This window comes from Rhinolophus sinicus, chromosome 13, assembly GCF_057876585.1.
Source record: "Rhinolophus sinicus isolate RSI-liver-muscle chromosome 13, RSI-T2T, whole genome shotgun sequence".
NCBI lineage: Eukaryota > Metazoa > Chordata > Mammalia > Chiroptera > Rhinolophidae > Rhinolophus > Rhinolophus sinicus.
In genome coordinates, this window is record NC_142513.1 from 51,134,530 (window position 1) to 51,157,775 (window position 23,246).

Below are 23,246 nucleotides of genomic sequence, written 5' to 3' on the forward strand. Positions count from 1 at the left end.
TCTAGAAAGACCTCCGTAAGGTCGGGAACTGGCTCTGACTCCTGACAGTTTTTCTCCATAGATGGCAGATAATGGTTTCGTCCAGGCTGGCCCATCTGGGGGGGGGGGAGGGGGCGCTCTGTTTTGTGACAATTTACAGGTAGAGTGCTGGTTCATTGCTTCTCTTCATAGCTAGATGTTGTAAGGTGTACAATAAGTGATGGGTGAGACACAGCTCCTGCCCTACAGAAGTTCATAATGACAGCAGAAGGGTTCTTTGTATCTACCATCTTATCCATATATTTGAAGACACAATTAATACTGACCTGTTTTTTGGATGTTCAAAAAAAAAAAAAATTTCCAACTGTGAATAATACATAACTTCCTTACCTCCAAGGGAACATATGCTTGTGGGAACTTTATGTCTCCTACCACTGGTTCACTGGACTTCAGGCTTTAGCTTCGATCGTCCCACTCTCACTGGTGTAAAATATCAGTACCCCAGAAGCCTCGTGTGACAAGGAATTCTGTGGGTGCTGAGAACATATAAATACTTGGGATGGTGATCAGAGAGAGCAGTTTTAAGGGGCAAAAAGGACAAGACAAAGCCGAAAGCCTCCAGCAATGCTCTTAGCTGGAGACAGTGAGGTCACGAACACACCAACACTGCACCTTTTAGGTCTTCGTCTGTCTTCATCAGGAGACAGAGTAAGGTCACCACGGGTCCTTCCTGCCCTCATAAGGCCTGGGAGCTCGGTGCTGAATGCTAAGTCCAGGGCAGAGCATGGGGCGGGGATGGCACGGCCCCAGGGGGAAGGAGAGACTTGTGCCCTGTGAGAACGTGTGAGAACGGCTGCTCTGTTGACCACGGGGCCGCTCCCTGGGGTCACCACTGCAGATGCGAACCTTGGAACCAGCCTTTCCAGTCACACGCCTTGTGACGGAGACAGTGAATTTGACCGCCTGTGTTTGCTCAATGTCTCGTTCAACACTGCCCTCCAAAGCGCTCCTTCCCTTACAGCCCCCAGGCCTGGCCCGTCTGCTGCCCGCAAGCTAGTAAAGGGCACTTACGACAATCGCCCTGCTTCAAATCAGGGAACTTCAGGATACGGGACCTTATTCAGAATGTAGTCCAATCCCTTTCCTCACTTACTTATTTGGAAATAATTTCAAGCTTACAGGATAATTTCAAATATATTACAGAGAGCCCTTTCCCCAGATTTACCAGTTCGCATTTTGCCCCGTTTGCTATGTGATTCCTTTTCACTCTCTCAACATGCACACGCACGCACACACACATATACGTAGATAAATGTTTTTTTTTCTGAACCATTTGAATGTTGTAAACATCATGTCCTTTTAGTCCTAAATACTTCTCTGTGTCTTTCTTGAGAACAAGGAATTCTTTTAACAGAATCACAATACAGTTTTCAATTTCAGGGACTGTGGCAGGCTACCTACCATCTTGTGTTCCAGTTTTGTCCCTTGATCCCAAAATGTCTTTGACTGCGTTTTCCCCTCACTACCAGGTCTGGCCCAGGATCCCACACTGCATTCAGTTGTCATTCACCTGGGACAGGTCCTTACTCCTTTGTTTTTTATGCCATCACCATCGTTGAAGCAGTTAGACCCCCTATTGATTTTTCAGGTGAGCAGTGATATTTCCAGGGTCGCACTGCTAGTTATGAAAGAACCACGCCTAGAAACAGGACATTTGAAACACAGGACAGATCTTTTTCAAATTCAATGACTAATTTGGATGGTTAAGTGCAGGCATCATATGCCTCCCCTAAGTATTTAGTAAGTTTTCTTCAACTACTCGGTTACTGGGAAACGTAAGACGTCTCTGAAATATAAGGCCGGCAATTACTCACTGGTAGAACCAGTCTCTGTTATCCTGAAAAAGCTTAATGCTCACACCTAAAATGAGCAAGGAAAGAAAACCGTTAACTTTCAGTTTCCATTACAAAAATATAACTTTTTGGTGGCTGCCTTTTCTGGCCCAGCAAAACCCATGATGTGATTTTTTTCAACCCATCTAAACTCCAGTGATGGAAAGAGCGACGAGAAACAAAACTGAAAACTGGGAAAGGGCCATCCAAGCTTTGCAAGCCAGAGCACAGCGCCCTTTGCAAAGGGCGGTGGGTCCGTTTGGACGGGTTAAGGCCGATAGACAGAGCAGCGGCTCTAGGAATGGAGGTCCCAGCAGCCTTCATTCTCTGGGACAAGGGAATGCCGCGTAGCCCGTAACACAAAGGTGCCATGTTGGTGTGTTCGTGCACCAGCCTGCACACACAACGCATGTGTGTTAGGGGCCACGTTGACAGGGACAGATGCGTGTCTTTTTATCTTCTTCTTCCCACTCTTCTTTTTGCAAAGGAGGAGAAGAAATTGAGCTTGAGAGACTGCACCCTCCTTTAGTGAGGACGCTTCTTGAAAGTGTAACTGCAGCCCCGTCACCTGCAGTTACTCACAACGGCTGCTCCCTTCTGGACTCTTCTCCACTTCTTGGGTCCCCAGCCCCTCTGTCCTCCCGCAGCACAGGGTCCCCATCCTGCTGAGCCTGCTCTCCTCCTCCCGGCAGCTTCGTCCTACTGCTCCTTGCCCTCCATCCTGAGCACAGATGCAGCCAGTTCAGCAGCTCTCTCTCTCCTGGGTGGTTGCTCTAACTGCCTTACTCATGTGAACCCTCTGCAGCAGGAAGGGGTGGTGGTGGGAAAGTAGTTGTCGTCACGGCCGTAGCAATTGTAATCCAGCCACCCCTCCTTATCCACGGGGGAAACGTTCCAAGACCCCCAGTGGAGGCCTGAAACCGCGGGTAGTACCGAACCCGGTATGTACTATGCTTTTTCTTACCCATACCTCCTTATGATAACGTTTAATTATAAACTAGGCAGTTGAAGAGGGGAAGGGCATTCTAGGCTGAGTACAGAATAAGGCACACAATTGCCTAAGACCCAGCAAATCAGAATGACAAATAGGCTTTATGTATATTATTTCCTTTTGACCATTGAACAACATGGGCTTGCGCTGCACAAGTCCACTTATGTGCAGATTTTTTTCCAATAAGTACTCTTAGTATATTTTCCTTATGATTTTTTTAAATTAAAGTTTATTGGAGTAACAATGGTAAGTAAAGTTACATACGTTTCAAGTGTACAATTCTGTAATACATCATCTATATATCGCATTGTGTGTTCACCACCCAGAGTTCTCCTTCCATCACCTCCTTAGGATTTTCTTAACAACATTTTCTTTCCTGTAGCTTACTTTATTGTCAGAATGCAGTAGATAATACACGTAACATACAAAATATACATTAATTGCGTGTTTATGTTATCAGTAAGGCTTCCAGGCAACAGAAGGTTATTAGTAGTTAAGGTTTTGGAGAGTCAAAAAGTTATACGTGAATTTTCAACTGCATGGAAGGTAGGTACCCCCCACCCCCATGTTGTTCAAGGGTCAAATGTATAATGGTGAAGGTTTTTTAAAGCATAAAGTCTAGCTGTAAAGGAAACAATTGATAAATTCGGTTACAAACATATTTTTATATTGATTTGCCAAAAGAATCATAAATAAGGTTGAGAGAATCTGACTATAATGATATTTAACATGATTTAAAGTGAAGTTGTTTCCTTAATATATAAAGAGCACTTAAGAGTCAACAGCAATAATAAACATCCCAATAAGAAAATGGGTAGATACCATGCAGAAGCAGTTAACAAAACTTAAATAAAAATAATTTAAATGTAAAGAAAAAATATATATTCACTTCACAAGAAATAAAAATGTAAATATAAACCATGCAATGTTTTAGACAGAGGTTGATAAAATACAATGTTGGGCAAAATCCGAGGAAGCAGAGACTCCCATACACTGGGTGCAAAACTATATGTTGGTACAGTCTTGCTGGAGAGCAGTCTAGAAATATACTCCAAAATGTAAAATGAGCATAGTCTTCTTCTAAGGAAAGAAACAATTCTATCAAAATGCCTTTACAAGGAATTCTCACAGTGTTCTTCATAATGGAATGAAAATTTGGAAACAACTTAAATGTCTATCAGTGAAGGGATTAGTTAAATAAATTATGATATCTGTAAATGGATTTCTGTGCAGCTGTTACATAGGATGGTGCATAGCGGGGGTCTGCAAGCTGTGGCTCACAGGACAAATCCAGCCCACTGACAGTTTTTGTTAATAAAGTTTTATTGGCAAACAGCCACACCCACTGATTGATGTATTGCCTCTGGCTGCTTTTGCATGGCTGTAACAGAGTTGAGTAGTTGCAATAGAGACCAAATAGCCCAGAGGCCTGAAATATTTACTGTCTGTCCCTTTACAAAAATGTTTGCTGACTCCTGACCCATAGATACGTTCATTGACATGGAAAGCTCTCTGTAACATTATTGAGTCATAAAAGCAGGGTACAAAATCACATGCAGAGTGTTATCCCTGTTATATGAATTCATGTGGTAATGAGAAAGGGGGAAAACACCTTAAAGATTATTTTTAGAAGAGATATCTTAAATTACAAGGTTACCTGTGAGTTGTGAGATTTTTACTTAACCTCTCTATATTTTTCTGTAATTTCTTAAGTTTTTAAAAAACATTTGCATAAGTAAAATGGGTAAATAGCTATTATCTTTGTTCAGAGTTCATATAATTACTTTTTTTTTTTTTTAAAGATTTTATTGGGGAAGGGGAACAGGACTTTATTGGGGAACAGTGTGTACTTCCAGGACTTTTTTTTTCCAAGTCAAGTTGTTGTCCTTTCAATCTTAGTTGTGGAGGGTGCTGTTCAGCTTCAAGTTGTTGTCCTTTCAGTCTTAGTTGTGGAGGGCGCAGCTCAGTTCCAGGTCCAGTTGCCGTTGCTAGTTGCAGGGGGCACAGCCCACCATCCCTTGCGGGAGTCAAACCGGCAACCTTGTGGTTGAGAGGACAGGCTCCAACCAACTGAGCCATCCGGGAGGCAGCTCAGCTCACGGTGCCGTGTTCAATCTTAGTTGCAGGGGGCAGAGCCCACCATCCCTTGCGGGACTCCACGAATTGAACTGGCAACCTTGTGGTTGAGAGCCCACTGGCCCATGTGGGAATCGAACCGCCAGCCTTTGGAGTTAGGAGCATGGAGCTCTAACTGCCTGAGCCACCGGGCCGGCCCCTAATTACTTTTTTAATAGATAAAGATCTTGAAATCAGAATTCACAAAAGAGGAAGTTGAGCTACTGAACAAGACAAAGGGAACTGTCAGCATTGCAAACAACACAAGTGGAAATTGTTTTGTTTTTTAAATTAATAAATTTTAAACCCACTTGATCCTGGCTGGGGGTTCAATGAAACTCTTCTTTCAGGAATTGCTGGTGGCCTTATAAATGGCATAAATTTTAGAAAATAATTTGGCAGTCTCGATAGCTTTTAATATATATCTTGAATGTATATGTTTTTAATGTACACTTTGAAACAGTAATCTTGCAGTGAGGAATATACACTTCTAAAGAAATAACCTTCCATTTGGGAAAGACTGTATACACCAGGCTGTCCAGTGTCAAATGTTTTTGATTCAAAGCTAAATGGAGTTGAACATACAATCCCACATGTGAACATACAATGCCACTTTTTTGACAATGACAAAAATCTCTCCAGGACAATCCCAAGTGCTGACGCAGGCCAGAACGCCTGGCATTCCCAAACATTGCTGGTGAGAAGGCAGCATAGCCACTCTGGAAAACAGGGGTTCTGTTTCTTCTAAAGTTAAATGCATACTTACAGTGTGATACCCAAGAATTCCACCTCTGTGTAATGAGAAAAGAAAACCTAAACCCCACGAAAACCTGAATATGAATACTTAGCGCAATTTTATTCATAACTGTGAAAAACTGGAAACAACACAAGTGCTCTTCAATAGGTGGATAGATAAACTGTGCTATCTCCATGCAATGACATGCACTCATTCATACAAAGGAACACGCCATTGATGCCCCAACAACGTGGGTCAGTCTCACCGGCACTGTGCTGAGTGATAGAAGACGCTCTCCAGGCCAACACACTGTGATTCCCTTTATAGGGCCTTCTCGAAAAGACAATTAACGGGATGGAGAGCAGGTCAGAGGTCACCAAGTGACAGGCCTCAGGTAGGGAGTGACTGTAGAGGGACAGGATTTTTGAGGGGGGTGATGGAACTGTCACAAATCCATGCATGTATTATATTATCATGCATAGAACTGCACACCAAAAATCAGTCCATTTTACTCTATGTTAATTTGAAAAAAAATAACATTAAAATACACATGTATAGGAAAAACCTGGAAGATAATAGAAAAATCACAGTGTTCTTTGTTTAACTGGTAGTATGATGGGCAACTTTTTTTAATTTCCCAACTTTATATGAATACATTATTTTTGTAATTGGAATAAAATCCTTACAAACACGCCTCTCCAGGAACTCTAAAATCATAGTAGTACATGAAGTGTGGGAAGGAAACAGGTGACCCTTCACGCTACAATAGTGTCTGGTAGCACTGTACATCCTGGGTCGTCATGGGCAGTTGAGATTGTGTCCAGGAGTCTGTGAAATTTAAAAGTAGGCAGTTCGCTTTAGAAAGTGGAAGTGGAAGGAAGTAATCATAGAACATTTGCTTCTTTAAAAGCCTCTTTTGGGCCGGCCCGGTGGCTCAGGTGGTTGGAGCGCGGTGCTCCTAACGCTGAGGTCACTGGTTTGATTCCCACATGGGCCAGTGAGCTGCGCCCTCTGCAGCTAAGATTGTGAACAACGGCTCTCTCTGGAGCGGGGCTGCCGTGAGCAGCCAGAGGTTGGTGTGAGCTGCCATGGGCTGCTGTGGGCTACTGTGTGCTGCCGTGAGCGGTGGGTGGCCAGCGTGAGTGGACGGCAGCCATTCTGAGCAGCTGGCAGCCAGCGAGAGCTGCTGTGAGCTGTGTGAGTGGCCGCCTGAGGACTGGCAACCGACTGCCTCATCTGGGGGAGCACAAGGCTCATAATACCAGCGTGGGCCAGGGAGCTGTGTCCTACACAATTAGACTGAGAAACAACGGCTTGAACCGGAGTGGGGAGGCAGAAAAAAGGAGGGGAGGAAGAGCCTCTTTTATCTGGACAATTTACTTTGGTTGAATTCCCCATTCACCTCAGATGGCAAATAAATGAGATTGTATCATAAGGCAATAATAACCCCAGGTAAACCAGCATTATCTCATTTGTTCTACAAATCTGGGAAGGTACATAGGGTTAGTGTGTGCTCGTCTGTTTGCAAAGAGGAAACCGAGGTACAGGAAAGAAAATTGGCATGCAGGCTGTTGTGGCCATAAAAATTCCATTTGCTTTAACTTTTCTCCTGGGAGGCAGACTGTGCTTTTTTGTGGCTTGCCAATCATGATATAAAAGGCAAATGTTATCATACTGTCTTCTCTTGAGAATTTCCTGGACATCATTAGACATGGAATAAATGTTGTATGCCCTGGGAGAAAAAGTATGTGTTTTCTCACTGCAAATTCCCAAGTACTTGGCCTGTGATGAAATACTGTCATCTGTTTGGTTTTTCAGGATTTTACATTGCACGCTGGTTGTGCCTATGCTGTACCTCGAGCCTTTCTTTTCCTACATCTTCCTCAACCTACAGCTCATAGTCCTGCAAGTCCTTCACCTGTACTGGGGTTACTTCATCCTGAAGATGCTCAAGAGATGCATATTCTTAAAGGTAAGAGCTGCCTGAGGCTCACCAAACAGACCTCAGTGCCGGGGGGGGGGGGGGGGGGGCGGTGAGGCCCAAATGGTGGAACATTCTAGTTAATTAATAGATGACCCGAATTCCTGTTTCTTTTCTTGACTTGATCATTATTGATAAAAAAGTTTCTCCGAAACTTCACTAGTTTTTTTCATTAAGCAGGTTTCTAAGGTGCTTTTAAGAAATTGCTTTTGTTAGAGGGCGAGTTACTTTAAAGATGTTTATCTAAAATTTTTGTTTGCTGCTTGTAAAGGGTCCTAAGGTCTAACGAGTAAATTTGCTCTAGTTTGGGATGAGCATTAAATTGATAGTTGAGTAGCATCTCAGAGCCTTATACTTTCCTCTGCCGAATAGCGTCTGATTTGCACGGAATGCTCTCCCCTGAGCTTTCTCCTACCCTCTGAAAAATCGGCCATCATTTGCCTATACTCTTTCTCTGAAAACAGCTTCCCTAAATAACAGCAAACCGATAATACATTTTAGACAATGAAAGGGGTTTTTTGGTTTGTTTTGTTTTGAATTCAATTCTGGATTTTAACTTCAGAACCGGGGAGAGGAGGGTTTCAGAAATGAGTAAGAGGCATTCATGGCCTTTGGGGAAACAACCTAGCATCTACCGGGGGAGTGTTCACCTATTACCAACGACCTACGTTGTCCAGAATGTTCTGTGCTAAGGAGAGGTCCCAGAGACTTGCTGTGAAAGATAAAAGACAGTTGACTCAAGGGGCTCAGGGAGAGTTTCATTGAATAGATGGAATTTGACTTGAGCCTCTAAGGCAGGTAAAAAAACAAACAAACACACAAACAGATCACAGCTTCTTCTTTGCCTGGAAATCATTCATCTAAGGGAATTGTAATTAAGGATCTTTCAAGGTCAAAGTTACCGCCGGCTCACCTTCAGGGATTACCATCCATAGCATTGTATCGTCATCAGAATGAGTGACTTGTACGTAGTGGGTATGGCTGGTGATTTGTCTGATGAGCTCATTTTTTATCAACTCTGATTAATTCATTTTCCTACTGTAGTAAATGTGTCTCAGTGACCACTGAAGAGTTGACAAGTGAAATGAACATTGTAATAGTTGACCTTCTACCATCTCTCTGCGTCTAGGTCTAGACGGAGGTATAGGAAATGGGGCTACATCTGGATTAATCATAAATCAAATCCTAAAAGTTGTGTGTTATTTTGAAACTAAATTACCGACTTGAGCTTGTTTTCCTGAGAGTGGACTCTCTCCATTGGAGTGCCAAGAAAAATTTTTCATTGAATGGTTATAATTTATTAATATTCTAAATCATTTTTCTTTGATCTCTGAAAAAGTTATTTTATCTCTAAGTGACTGATAAAGTTGTAGTACCTGTGATAAGGATAAGAATTGGAGCAGTTAGTCAATTGCACGTCTAAGGGCTGGAAGAAAAGAAAGATCCTGAACGGAACCTGTCCTACTTCGGGGTCAGGCCTTCCTGGAACTCTGGTCACTAGGCAGAAATTGTTTCCTTATTAACTGGTGAGTGACAATAATTTCAGGCCTAGCAGGGAGCCAGGCAGATGCTCTTGTTCGGTTTCATCATGACTTTCCTATGTCTGATCTCTCATGGGTTGGACCCAGCGGTTTGGGGAGCTGCGGACAGGAATTCCTGATTTCTCATGCTGTCCTTTGCAAAAGCTGTTTCCAATTGCAATTTGACAGCAGCCGTGGAGGCCCCTCCAGCCCTAATCGTTGCAGTTTGCATGACTTCAGCTGGCCTGCCTGTGCACTGTGTTGTTCATAGCAGTGGCAGAACTGGCTGTGAAATCAGCTGATTCCTCCAGAGCCATAAAGCTGCTTTTTAAAGAATGCTATTTCAAGGCAGAGTTGCATTTCACAGGCGCGGAGAGGGACAGAGGCGGGAGTTGAAAATCTTAGAGGCACAATGAACAAATCAGGTTTCAACTCTATTTAATATACGTTTAGCATTTCATACCTCAGTTGTTACTAAGGTGACTAATGCTTGGATATTTAATAAATGGAATCGCAGAAGTTTGTAGGCCTCCAAAAATGTCTCTTAAATCGGATAAGAGAGATTGAGAATTTGTCCCTTCAAGTTTCTTCTTCCTGTTAGGCCCTTACTAAGTGATTTTTAATATGCCAATGAATAAATCATTTGGGAAGCAAACCACACGGTGTTGGATGGGAAGTTAAAAAATTATTTATCGTTCTATGGTCTCCATGAGTTTGCTTGGTAGACTAAAAAGACAAAAGTGATTATACTTCTGAAAAATAGTGATTTTTGAAATAGTCACATCTCATTTTTCCTAAACAATAGGGTTGTTGCATGCATCTGATGAGTGAGGACCTTCTGTTGCCGAATCCCTTAAAATAACAATAAGTTCAGGACACTAACATATATGGGCCATGGTTAGCAGGCATCTTGCTGCTTGAGAACAAGACTTGGCACTGAAACGTAACTAGTTCCTGTAAAATAGGTGACTTGGTGATGAGCTGTCAGCCCACACATCACATCATGACATATGACGACCTGATATATTCATCTTGTGATTCTCTCTTTGCAAACATGAGAGGGCGCGTAGCACGCTTTCGTTTAATATTCCTTAAGAGAACGTGATCATCCTTACGCTTTTATTTTTCTTCTCTCTAAATGTCATACTGGGTGCCGGCCAACTCAAGCACGCCTGTGACATCCTAGACTGGTGCTCGCCAAGACATGGAGGGAGGGGCTGGAGTGTGCAGCCATTAAAGTCCCGGTGGGAGCGCTAGCCCCTTGGCAACCTGCCCCAGCCATCTGCTCTCCACAGGCCGTGTCTCTTAAGTTCACAGAATGACACTTTACACATGCTGAACTGTTTGAGTTAAAGGAAGGAACCCTCTTCTAAACATGAGGAAACTGAGGCCTCCACCAAACTCACACAGTGATTTTATGGCAAAGCCAAGGCCAGAATCTGACTCTCTTAAGTTGTAATACTTCTCCTTCTCTCATGAGTCTTTATTCGAAATAACCAGAAAATTAATTTAAAATACTTGTATGAAGTGAAAAATAGTGAAGACACAAATTGAGTAAGCAAGATCGTAAATTAAAATGCAACACACACCCTTTAACTTATTTTTGGACTTTTTAAAAGCATGAGAAAATGTTTTGTAATTATTTTTTTAATCCCAAATAACTTCCTAGTAAAGCAATTAGGGTAATAGCTCAGAGTACAGACTCTCTGGAGAGTCACATCTCAGCTCTCCCATTTCCTGTGTGAGCCATTCATTGCCTCAGTTTTCTCACTTGTAAAATGGGGATGATGATATTAGCACCTACCTTGTCAGATAAAGCCCTCTATCCATGTTTGTTTGGCACACAGTAAGCACACAATAAATGTAAGCTGCCATTATCATTATCATTATTACTATTTACTTGGGTTCTCTGTGCCAAATCACAGAGGGCCTGGGAATTCCAAGTAGCCTGGCAGTTGGCTCTCAGCCAAGCCCTCTCTTCCTTTCACTTAGATCACGCTGCAGCTGGTGTCAGAATCCTTGACTTGCAGCCAAGGGCTCCAATGACAGTTTCCTAAACGGTCTTCTGCCAGTTGACTTTCATGACTCACATTCTGGACGGTCCTTGCTGACACTCTCTCTCAGACATCAGCATGTCAGGGAGGAAGTACCCAATTGGTAACATTCAAGAAGCGTCCAGGTCTCTCTTGTTAGTAGACAGTAGTGGATGTAAAAGCTGCCCTTGGCTGAACAAGATATCATAAAAATACCACAAAGACTGACGACTGAACTAGAGGATTATCAGAATGCTATCGTTTATATTTTCAGATTTCTGAACATTTGTATAGATTATCTAGCTTAACAAATCTACTCAAGAAACGACAGTGGGATTTGTAAACTTGTCATGATGACAGCAGGAACTGCAAAGTTGCTTGGCTGAAAGGCTTTCCAATTTGAATATGCTTCCCCGCTAGACATTTAGGTCAACCACAAAATAGAGAACCCTAGAGCATTTCAGAACCGGAAGAGCCCACTGAGTGTCTGTCAGGAGACGAGGCTGTCTCTCCTCAAGGCCTCCCCACTGGATAGCAGTTTGTCTGTCCCTCCCACATAACAGTGTGGTCCCCATTTATAGAGGAAGCGAGTGAAGGTGAGTGAAGCAGTTACGTGATGACCCAAGGTCACAGAGGAGTGGGAAGTCGTGCCCGTGGAGCCGAGACTGTGGAGGCCAAGTTGCTGAGGCCGTGCCCTCCTGCCTCCCCAGTGGTTCTGTGTTGTGAACATATGTCCTCAAAACATGAGTGACCCTCGCGTGTGTGGTTCTCCGCGTACTTACTTAGTGTGGCTTATGCTTGGTCCTCACAAACGTCACAATCTTATTGTTGACTTTGCTCAGTTATCTTTAGCATTACCTTGCAAAGAATCAATGAATGAATTCTAGCTCTCCGTAGAAAACCTTAGTAAGGGTATCCTCCTTGGGGGATTTTTGGGCTTAAAGCAATCATAAACCTGGGCTTTTCTAAACCTGAGAGGGTAGCGTCGTTTAAGAACTAGTAGAATAGGCAACCATCTGCGGAGCTCGAAGGTAATAATAGGAAGAAAATGTATCATGTGTGAGAGGCAGGCCCACGAGTACACTGGCCTCTTCCCACTCCCTGCCCCACCCGACTTCCTGTTGTTTTGCCCTTGGTTGGGAGGCCTCAGCAATGGACTCGCAGGTACCAGCACGGCCCCGAGAGGACGGCTCCGGGGAAGACCCACCTCACAGTCACCATCTGAGATGGAAGTGGAAGGAGGGGTTCACCTGCCAAATGGGGAAATGGAGGCTCAGAGGGAGAAAGGGGCCGTGCAAGGCTGTGCAAATCAATATGGGAACCCACACAGGGAACTTGTCAGTAAATATCTTTTTTCTTCACCACGATAACATTACATGGACATTTTCTTAAGCTGGGATGTTCAGTATCACTTCCCAAGCTATTAGAAATCCTCCTAATTTTTTTCTAAAATGTTACTTCTTTCTGTTAGGATAGTTGTGATTGCACACATCCAGACTCTTTCTGCTGCTGACGCCACAGCATGGCTCTTAATTCCAGGCAGACTGACCTCTGATGGAGAAAGGTCATATTAGGATTTTTTAATGCATAAAACAAGATTGTAGTTCAGTTTTCTTCAATCTTCCCCCTGTTCCTTTGGAACTAGGCATGGAAAGCAGCTGGATGCCAGCAGCTGAGTGCGGGCTGTGCCTGGAGGAGGTTTCAGCTGCGAGCTGTCTGTTTAAAAATGGCGGCTCTCACTTCCTCGCAGTTGCCCGTGAAGTATGTAATGACACGAATGGTTTTCCATACTTTATCACACATTAGCTCCCTTTGTGCATAGTCCTAACTGTCTTGTCTTACATATTTTCTACCAGTGGTTTTTAAGATACTGGTTCTTTGGAGCCACTGGACTAGTCAGGTCATTTGATTGACAGGAAGTCAAGTGACGTCTTTGTAAAGTGAAGGGTCATGTTCAAATGCGAGCTCTCCGGTGACAGCATTTTTGAGGACAGCAATGATCATTGAAATCCCGCCTTTCTTTCCTCTGTCCCTGGTGTCCCCCGAGCCGCTGATCAGATCTTGCTCAAGTTGAAAAAGAGGGTGAGAGATGGGGGAAGAGCCAAGTGAAAAGAGACAAAAGGAGCTCGGACATTATTTCACAACAGTGGAATGGATTTCCGTATGTTCCTGAAAGGAACAGATTTTCTTAGTGGAGAAACAGACACACACACACATGAACACAGGTAGACACACAGATGTCCTCCATGGAACCTGAGTTCCTGTTTCTGTGTCGGCCTAGATGAGGGGACACACGCGAATCATGACTTTTGTTAACATATCTACACATTCACACCAGGATGTGAAAGTTTTATTAATGAGCTCTTGGCCAGAGACAGAGAGATTGGTAAAAGCAAGTTTCGGGGGAGAGTGTGCCCTGCTCAGCCCCGTCCCTGTTAATCGCCCACGGTTTTCCGGGGCCGCTCTTGTCTCAGTGGCCACCTCCCCACGCCCACTGCATAAGTCTCACAAGAGAGCTTTCTGTGACACAGGAAGAAACCTTCTTCCGAAAACTCATCAGTTTGTAGATATGGGTAAAATAAATTAGTTTTTAAACCATTTTCATCTTGGTTTATCATGTGGGCTGAGTGCCTGAGTGAGTTACGGTGCATATGGCTTTACCTGTGTTCTGTGCTGGGAATAACAGGTGTGCCATCTGTGGCTCTCGGGGCTCTCCACTCTCTGGACTCATTTCTACAAATGGCGTCTCCCTGCCACAAGTGAGGGACTCGGGAAATCCTGAAGAGGGCAGCGGTGGGCACGTGCACGGTCCTCAGCCTGCCTACCACCTGCCGTGCCAGCCAGGCCTGGGCCTCAACATTGCTCCGAGGAACTTGGCCCTGCGTGGATGCTTCTGTAATCTTTCCAGTGTGAACCTGGAACCCTCGGCCATGTCTTTCAAGGGAGAATGGGATTGGCTGCTCTCGCTCCTTTGGCTGGGTTGGGACCACTGACCCCATCTCTGGAGCGCTCACTGTACGGTGGCCATGACACGTGGGGTCACGGGTGAAGGGCAGAGTTGGTCCTACGGAGTAGCTGCCATGGGTGACAACTTACATCACAATCCGGTAGAAGCCTCCAAACCTACCTGCACCCCCCAAAATCTCCTCTACCCACTTATATACAAGATGGCATGAAGAATATGCAGAAAGACCAGGCTCTGGGAGGACCCCTGGCTGTCCAGAAGAAGAGTGATGGTGGGAGCGTAAAACTCAGCGAAGGTGTGGAGGGGCATGGAAGCACACTTTGCCTGCGTTCTGTAGCTGCTGTTTCTTCCCCATGCCCATTGCGAGAGTGTGTGTGTGTGTGTGTGTGTGTGTGTGTGTGTGTGAACGCAAACGCGTGCAGCTGCATGCACTCCTACGCAGGAGGATTTCGGGGGTGCTCTGGGGTTCCGCACCTGTGAGGGAGTGGAGTGAGCTGGACTGGGCAGAGGGAGAAGCTGGACTGGGAGGCATTTGCAGCAAGGGCCTCAGCCTCCCCTACACAGAGCTCTGGAGCCCGGTGGCCCTTCAGAGATGTCCCAGTTAAGGTGTCCCACATCCGGACGTTAACCTGTCACCTGATGTGTCTGCCCTCTGGCGAGGAGGCATAGCTCTGGGCGAGGGTAACACCGGAGGGGGACACAGCTGTGCACCTCCCACTGCTGGGGGTTAGAGCTGCGGTCCTGAATGGGCCTCTGGGCCGAGCGCCCCTGTGCACGTGGCCCCCATCTCTGCCTGCCCTGCCCGACCTAATGCCCATCCCCACGAAGAACTGCACATGCCCTCCATCGGGAGACACCGGAGTCAGAGGGCCTGGGCTCCCAAACACTTCAGAAGTGAGGCCTTGGAGAAGTCATTGCTCATTTTTCACCCTCTGCATTCTCCTGTGTGATCTGCTCCCGTCGGGTGCCCGGTGTTGAGCTCAGTGGTAACAGGCAGGCTATAGCCACTACCCTTTCTTCTCCCATTTGTAAGCGTGGGAGGACGCTGCTACACTAGGGATTGCTTCTCTCTCTCTCTGTCTCTGTCTCTCTCTTTAAGCCAACCCACTGTCTGATTTCTGCAGAATCCTTACTTTTCGTCTCTCATTTCTTTCTTTCCCCTCAGTGCTCATATCCAGGCACCGCTGCTTCTCTATAAACCTGATCCCTCCCATAAGTCAGTTCCCGAGGCTGACCAGTCCCATCTCTCACACTGGGGGCCCCTTCTCTTTAGTAAGGACGTGACCTGCCAGGTCCCAGCCTGGGCATTTCTGCTTCCCCTTTCTCATCCTGGGGGTGGGTTTGTCTGTGCTCCTTCCGAGGCCTGCATCACCTTCCAACCTCCCGTTCCGCACTTTCCCAGCCACAAGCTAGAGCTGCTGTGGAAGCTCATTGGAATTTGTACATATATATATATATATATATCCTCTTCGTATAGATAATTTGAACAGTGTTCCCTGTCTCCCAGGACAATTAAAGGCATGTGTCCATGTTGATTCTGTAGTTGTTTTCAGAGCGCAAAGAGGAAACTTGGAACCAGGCTACTGTTGTTCTTCGGTGCCAGATGTCCTCAAATAAATCATTTGCAAACTTAGGTGCTTTAGTGGTTTTAATAACAGGCTTCTTACTGCGTAACCCACAAGCTGTCCTGGCGATGTCTCAGTTGCGGAGAGCTGCACCGAGCAGCACAGAACCACACGGCAGCCCCTTCGATACCAAGCACCGTGGCCCGCCACCACGCATGCTTCTGTTTCTGCAGACCAAACCTTTCTGTGCTTTCACCGTACCTCCTAAGGTACGCTGTGGAGTCTTTTCACCTACCTGGTCACTCTCTGGTTTCGTCTAATCCAGATTCTCCTTTAAATGAGCACCGCTTTCTAGATCTGGTCTGACTCCAAAGTCAGGCAGATCTCGTCTCTTTCTGTGAAAACTCTGCCTCCATCGATAGCCAACTTTTGTATTGAGTTGCTGGTGGTCCCCTGATGTTATTCATTCCTATTGACCTTGAAACTGATTGAAACCTCGGAGTCTTTTTCACGTGGGCAAAGGCACATTTCCTCCATTTGGGGATTGTCTGGTGATGGTGGCAATTTTTGTCGGAAGTTACATTTCTTCTTGTTAAGCTTCATTTTGCATGATCGGCTTATTGCTTGAGCCTTTTGTGTAAGAATGGGGAAGCATCCAACTGGTGCTTAAACATTTCCAAGGACCTTTTGTCTAAAAGGTCTATTAGAGGAATTTGGGAGTATTCTATATACACCAGCTCATGAAAAAGTCATTATTTTGTACATAAAATAGTGACTTTTGTATATATATATATATATATATATATATATATATATATATATATCAGGCAAAACAATAATTTTAACAATAATAATATACTATATGCAATAATAATATACTATATGTATGTAATTTTTTTTAATCAGGGGGTGATTGTAATCATATTTAAAGCTAATGCAGAATAAGAGGCACAGCTCACAGCCAGGAGATTCCCCCAGGATTCCCACTGTTTATTTCGGATCAACTTGTCACATACTCGCTATGGTAACTACAATGGACTACAAATGACCTGTGGAGGCTTAAGGGAAAAATCCTCACAGGCCAGGGCCTTCCTCAGACAGATTAATCAGAATCTGTGGGGTCAGAACCCAGACATTGGAATTTTGACATTCTTCTTCCTCCAATGTACGTGATTCTAATCACCCTCTCGGGTCGAGAGGCGCTAGATTAAGTGCAGAAAACCAGCTGTGTATGTCCTCTCTCCCACTGGCCAAGTGTCCATGGAGATCCCTCTGTTTACTGGGTCTGCTTTCTAAAGAGCAGAGATGGCTGCTGTCTTCCCCACATTTGTAGAGCTGGTTGCAGTGACCTCAACAAGTCCTCCCATCTTGCAGCAGATTTTAACAAGAGCAGTAGACTTTCATGCTACAGAGATGGTCTGTGCTAAAAAAAAAAAAAAAATCCTTACAAATGAAAACTCAGACTGTGGAAACAAGCGCTTGGAGATCTGTCCTTTGTAAGAAAAACAGATTTTTTTCAATAGTACATTGCACTGGAGAATTAAAGACATGACTCATTTTACAAGATGATCTAGCAATTATTTTTAAACAACTGTCTCTTACAGTAAAAGTGAGACATGCTGGTAATTTTATACTGCCTTTCTGGACTAAAAAGACCCATGACAGAGAGAGACTAAGGAAATCAAAATTGTTTGAAATCATAGAATTTTAAAACTTGAAAGACCCTGAGGCGACCCTCTGCTTCAACAACTTCTTTTTACAGACAGCAGCAATCTAGAGATGGCCTGTGGCCCAACCAACAGCCTACTAACGGCAGTGGGGCCGCTGTCAGCCAGCCGTCACTGCTCAGAAATCGCAGTGTCTCAGGTCCCACGAGAGACCTCTGAATTGAGAGCCTGTATTTTATCAGGAACCCTCACTGACTCACATACACATGAAAGTTTGAGAATAACTGGTCTAGAAAATTCATATTCCAGATAACTAACAGGAAATTTCCATGTACTATAGCCAGGTTTCTTAGAATCCAATTTAGATTCAATGCAACTTGTTTGAGGAGAGAAAACAAAAAAAGGAAGAGGAAAGACTCAATTGTATTTTTCTGTGACCTTGTCAACTTGAATAACAAGAACTAATGTAATAAAAAGGAACATATTTTGATAGTAGTTCAGAAAATTGAACTCTTTGAATGCATTCTTTTATTTATTTTTTTTTCTTCACACAGTTAAAGCTAAAAGTTTGCCCTCAAAACAGCACACAATGCTTATTAGAAGGCTCTTTGTTTCATTGCCAGCTCTGGGTTTAGATGTGGAGCCACTCAAAAAGCATGGGACATTATGAGTCATTGGTGACCTGCTGGGCTTTTGACATGACTGTAGAAGCACAGATTTCCAAGCACAGGCATCTAAAAAACACAACTCCACCATATTAGTGAGGCCACGTGTGCAGCTGTTATTCGCAGAGGTCTGTGGGAGTTGCTTTGCTCTCGTTGTCAGAGTTTATTTCGTTTGGTAATCCTTGCAGTACTTTTTGAGCAATACAGACCAGGGCCAGATATTTACCTTCACTAATCGGCAAATCATGGTTAATTGATAATGGCATGTGTATTCTGAAATCTTAAAAAAATGACATGAAAAGTAAAGCCAACGCGTAGCCATCAGGGTGGTTTGACTTTAAATTCATTGTCCTCACTTTTGTTGTTGTTGTTTGGTTTTTGGTGGAGATGAAAGTGGTCAGTCGTGTATTAATAGAGTGAAGCTGGTTGTGTGACACACACAGTACAACGTGAGGCGACATTACAAATGGGAATGTGTTCTGTGAGAGACACTGGATGGTGAGGGGCTTTGATGTTGTGGCATGTGAAGAGCAACTGAAGGAAATGGGACTGTTTTGCTTGAAGAGGGGTTAACTAGTTTTAAATGTTTGCAAATTGACCCAACACTGGAAGGACATCTACAGACTCCTGGACAATTACTGTAATTATTACTGAAGAGGTGTGGGGACGTTGGTGCACCTCTTTTGCTTGGCCTGTTAAAAAGGGCATATCAGTACCAAATCGAAACTAGATGAGTTTAAAAGTCCCTTTCAGCCTCTTGGGCACTGTTCTTTTTTATGGAATCCCCCCTACCTCTTGAATGCTGCCATTTCAAACCAAGATACGGGCACTTCCGTCCGGGGCTATGACCCACTGCCTCCTGCATGCTCCACCATAACCAACGTGGACCCCCTGCAGTTACAGCCACATGGCGCAGGGTACGCTGCTGTACATGAGCCAGCTCCCCATTCGTCCAGAAGTTCTCTGAGGACAGACAGCGTGTCTGCTTTGGCCACTGATATGTTCCCAACACCTTGGATAGTGCTGCACACTGGTTTCCAGTTGGACTTAGAACTTCAGTAAATTTCAACTTCTGACCATGACTATGAAATCCGTAATCTGGTCCGTGCTTAGCTGCTGACCTCGTCTTCGGACGCGCTCCGTATTTCTTACGATGCTTTAGCTGCTCTGGCCTTCTGATCCCTAAGCGTGCTTGCCGAGGTACTTCCCATCTCAAGGCCTTTGCACATGCTGTTTCTTCTTTTTTGAAATGTTCTTACCCCAGTCTTCCCCTTAACCTTCTGGTGACAAGCTGAGGTCTCTTTCCTTAGCATCTCTCCATCGAAGTGAGATCCCCAACTTACATGTCATGATATTCTGTACTGCATAATACTGACAAATGCGGAATTATATGTTTATTGTTGTGTTTGATCCCTTAGGGTTTGTAAGTTACTTGAACACAGAGACCATTATATCTCTGAAGCCCTTGCACAAAACACAGGTGCTCAAGACGTACTTTTTGAATCAGTGGTTCTCACTGGGGTAATCGATTTTGCCACCCCGGGGCATTTAGCAATCTCTGGAGACGCTTTTGGTTGTCACCACTGGTATCTAGTTGTGACAGAGACCGAGCGTACTGACTGCTAAGCCACCTGCAAGGGGCAGAACGGTCCCCACACAAAGAATGATGTGGCCCACGGTGTCCAGAGTGCCCGGGCAGAGATCCTGGAAAGAATGGGTGAGGTCCTTTCTCTTCTGGTGGCTTCCACTTTGTGGTTGGCATCCTCCCCAAATTATTCTTGCTTTCCCTCCCACTGGCCAGTGTCATCCTATACAGAGAGAAGTTAGTTTATGGCAGGAACCGCCAAACACACTGATACTTGAGAAGCCACGCTCTACAGAACGAGCTGGTTAGCATTTCTTCAGATGTAAATGTTGCCCGTTGACGATTACTCACGTGACCATCACAAATGGTTACTAGCCATTTCTTTTTGACATAAGGCAACTGCATTTGGAAAGTTCTGATCGGTTGAGGTGGTAGGTAAGTGTTCAGTTGTGACTGAGGAAATGGTAACTTTTCAAGCACGGTGGTTCTCAGTTCCTTCTGGTTCCGTACAGTTTGGCTGGGGAGGCCACACGGGATGGGTGTCGCCATGCCACACCGTCGTTCTTCATTCATTCCATCTCAGTTAGTAAGCTTCCGCTTTCATCGTGTTCCGCCTCCTGCCCTCAGTGAGTGCTGGGTCTCAGCAGCAGAACTTTTCATTTCCTGCAGGTGGCTGACTGTCACCTCCTGCCCTGCACACACACCTCCCTCTCCCGCGAATCACAGAATCCAAGTTTGAGCCACATAGCTTATCATCTCCAGTTGAAGCCATCGCACTAATGAGGAAGTCTCCCGAGGCTGCTGCTTACTGACACATGCCGTTCAGCGCTGTAGTTAGTCTAGGCCAGTGCTTCCCAGCCTTTGTCACCTCAGGGCGCCCTGGAAACCAGTGTTTGTGCCACATAGGAAGGTGAGCGGACATAGTCCCCAAAGCAGGAGGTTAGGGCTCCGGTACCTGCCCAAGGCTGAGGGGATCAGGATTGCAGCATGTCTTTTAACCCTTCCTGGCACATCGGTTGGGAAAGTCTGTGGTAGAATAGCCCCACTATACTAGAGTCACTTGGCTACCGCCAGTAGGTGATAATGTCATGTATTTCCGTATGAGGGTGGGCCGGTGGGTTGGAGTTGCCTAAAAACAAATTATCTTTTGTCTGTCCCTAGACAAGGGCAGGTGAGATACGTGGTGAATTTTCCTTATTCGGAAATCGTGCCCACAGCTCTGATCTGGCTCCTCTGAGCAGAGGAAGCGCTCTGTCCCATGGCAACTACCGGAAGTGTCCGTTACGGGCCCTGCAGTGGAGGGCTGTAGGCCAGCAGGGGTCTTTGGGGACCCAAACCTGTGAGGCCGCTCGCAGAGGGCAGCCTGTGTCGCACAGCACGCCAGCTGTTGTGCTGAAGGGCCCGGAGGTCACAGAAGGAGACCTGCCCACGCAGGTCCAAGCCGGCTCGGACATGGGTACTGGCTGCGGAGATTTGATGCAACGTGAATCGCTGAACAGAAGAGCAGGGGTCTGTTTCAGAGAACCCCTCTGAGTGCTATAGGCTGGCAAACACGGTCCCCCAGACAGGGCGGGACGAGGATGACCCCGACCAACTCAGTGAGTGGCAGCGCTGTCTACAGAAACGTGGCCGACCAGAGGAAGGGTGGTGCAAGGAGGAGACTAGCATTTCATAAGACTGTTACGTTAGGCAGCTGAGAGGACATCGTCTGGCTATGACCACTTGAGTTTGAAGCCTGAAAAAGAGGTCCACGTGGGGTATAAGTTTGGGAGTCCCCTGCATTTAGATGGCACTAAGGCTGTGGAACTGGATTCGTTCATTCACTCGCTCATCAAGTATATACAGAGTGCCTGCTGTGTGCCAGATGAAATCACCTAAGAGAAACGGGAGGAGAAAGATTCTGGTATGTTCTGCCCCATCCTATTCTCCTCTCTTCCTCTCTCCATCTGCAGAGGAAGCCGCCATATTTTTATGTGAGTATTATGTTCAGGCATAGCCTTAAATATTATAGTTTTCTTGTTTTTAAACTTTGCGTAAATGGTGTGACCTAGTATATATAACTGTGCGGCTTGTTTTCTTCCCTCATTATAGCATTGTTCGTATTGGTATGTGTAACTGTATTTGAGTTCATTTATCTCCTGTATGTCTCCTTGGGGACACGTATGACAGTTTCCTTATAAGTGGACTTGCTGAGTCAAATTTATTAGCTGCTGCCAAACAATTTTTCACATCATATGTCTGAGAGTTTTCTTCCCCACATCCTCACCAACTTTTGGTATTATCAGACTTTTCAATATGTTCAAGTTTGGTGAACATGAGACTTTATCTCATTTTAATTTTCATTCTTCTGGTGACTCAGACTGAGCTCTTGGGTAGTTTATTAGTCAATAATACAACTGTGCCTTTTCTGAGAAATGTCTGCTCATACCCTTCACGCTTTTCTGTCTCATTAAGATTTTTTTTCCTTCTTAATGGTGCATTTGAGTTCTTTGTTGGATGCTATTTGAAACAAACTTTAACATTTGAATTTTAACACACATTTTCTGGGCTTATCGAACCTTTATCTCGCCCCGGTTATTTCCTAAGTGTTGTCTACCTAGTGTTTTGTTTTGTTTTTTCCCAAAATGATTTGCATATCTTCACTCAGTGAGAGTTGTGGAATGCTCAGAGTGTAGAATCTAAAGCTGTTTGTAAAGGTCGCAAAATGTGGCAAGTTAGAAAATATGCTCATTTTAATGGTTCAAATACCGGAAGCAAATTACATTTCTGAAGTCAAATCATTTCTGCTTCTGAGTCTATGCATTTCTAATTTATGAGACTATGAAAGAAACCCATGCATTTTTATCCAGCACCACGTAGTGTCGTCTGAGCTCTGCTGCCACTAAGCTGTGTCACTCAACCATGTGGGATCGAGTCCTGTACCTTTGATCTCACCTGGAAAATGAGATCTGTCTGACCAGACACTCTCTAGAATCCATCTGGCTCTAAAACTTACTCTTTCTGTTAGAAGCTCATTTTAAAAAGCATGTAAGCCTTTGCAAAATGAGATCATTTCTTAAGGAAAATAGATACATTGATAGCAGCAAGTGTAATGAAAAAAAAAAAAAAGAAAAAACCACTAGTGGAAAACAGAACATATCCTGTTTGACACTGGTGAGCTGGCACAGTTTAAAAGCCATTTTTTAGTCTGACTCTAAAATTCAAGAGGAGGCATTCTGAGTACACAGCCCGGTCACAAAAACTGGGAACCATGCATAAGCCGATCTTAGGGCCTGTTTTAACCACCATGGCTCCAAACCCCACAGGACTCACGGGACTTTCAGGGCTGCTCTGACTTGCGTTCAGGACTGTGGGAGTCAGCTGTGGTCGTGGTCCTGGTATCCTGGTATTGTGTGTCAGAGAGGCGTGACACTAGCCAAAGCTAATTCCTGAACGCTATTACAGGTTCAAGCATTTTTCACGGGCGCCCTCTCCCCCTCCCCCCCGAATAAAAAGGGTAAACAGGAGGAGTTGGAAGTTGCTTTAGGGACACCCCAGGGCTCGGATGAATGG

At 44.8% G+C, this 23,246-nt stretch overlaps 1 protein-coding gene across 2 annotated transcripts in view; it reads left to right on the forward strand.

Moving 5' to 3' along the window:
* Window positions 1-23,246, forward strand: part of CERS3 (ceramide synthase 3) — a 103,759-nt gene that overhangs the window by 70,034 nt on the left and 10,479 nt on the right. For both annotated transcript variants that reach the window (XM_088789325.1, XM_074317748.2), the window contains exon 10: window positions 7,532-7,685. In XM_088789325.1, the coding sequence (XP_088645451.1) occupies window positions 7,532-7,685 (154 nt within the window). The remainder of the gene's footprint in view (window positions 1-7,531; window positions 7,686-23,246) is intronic.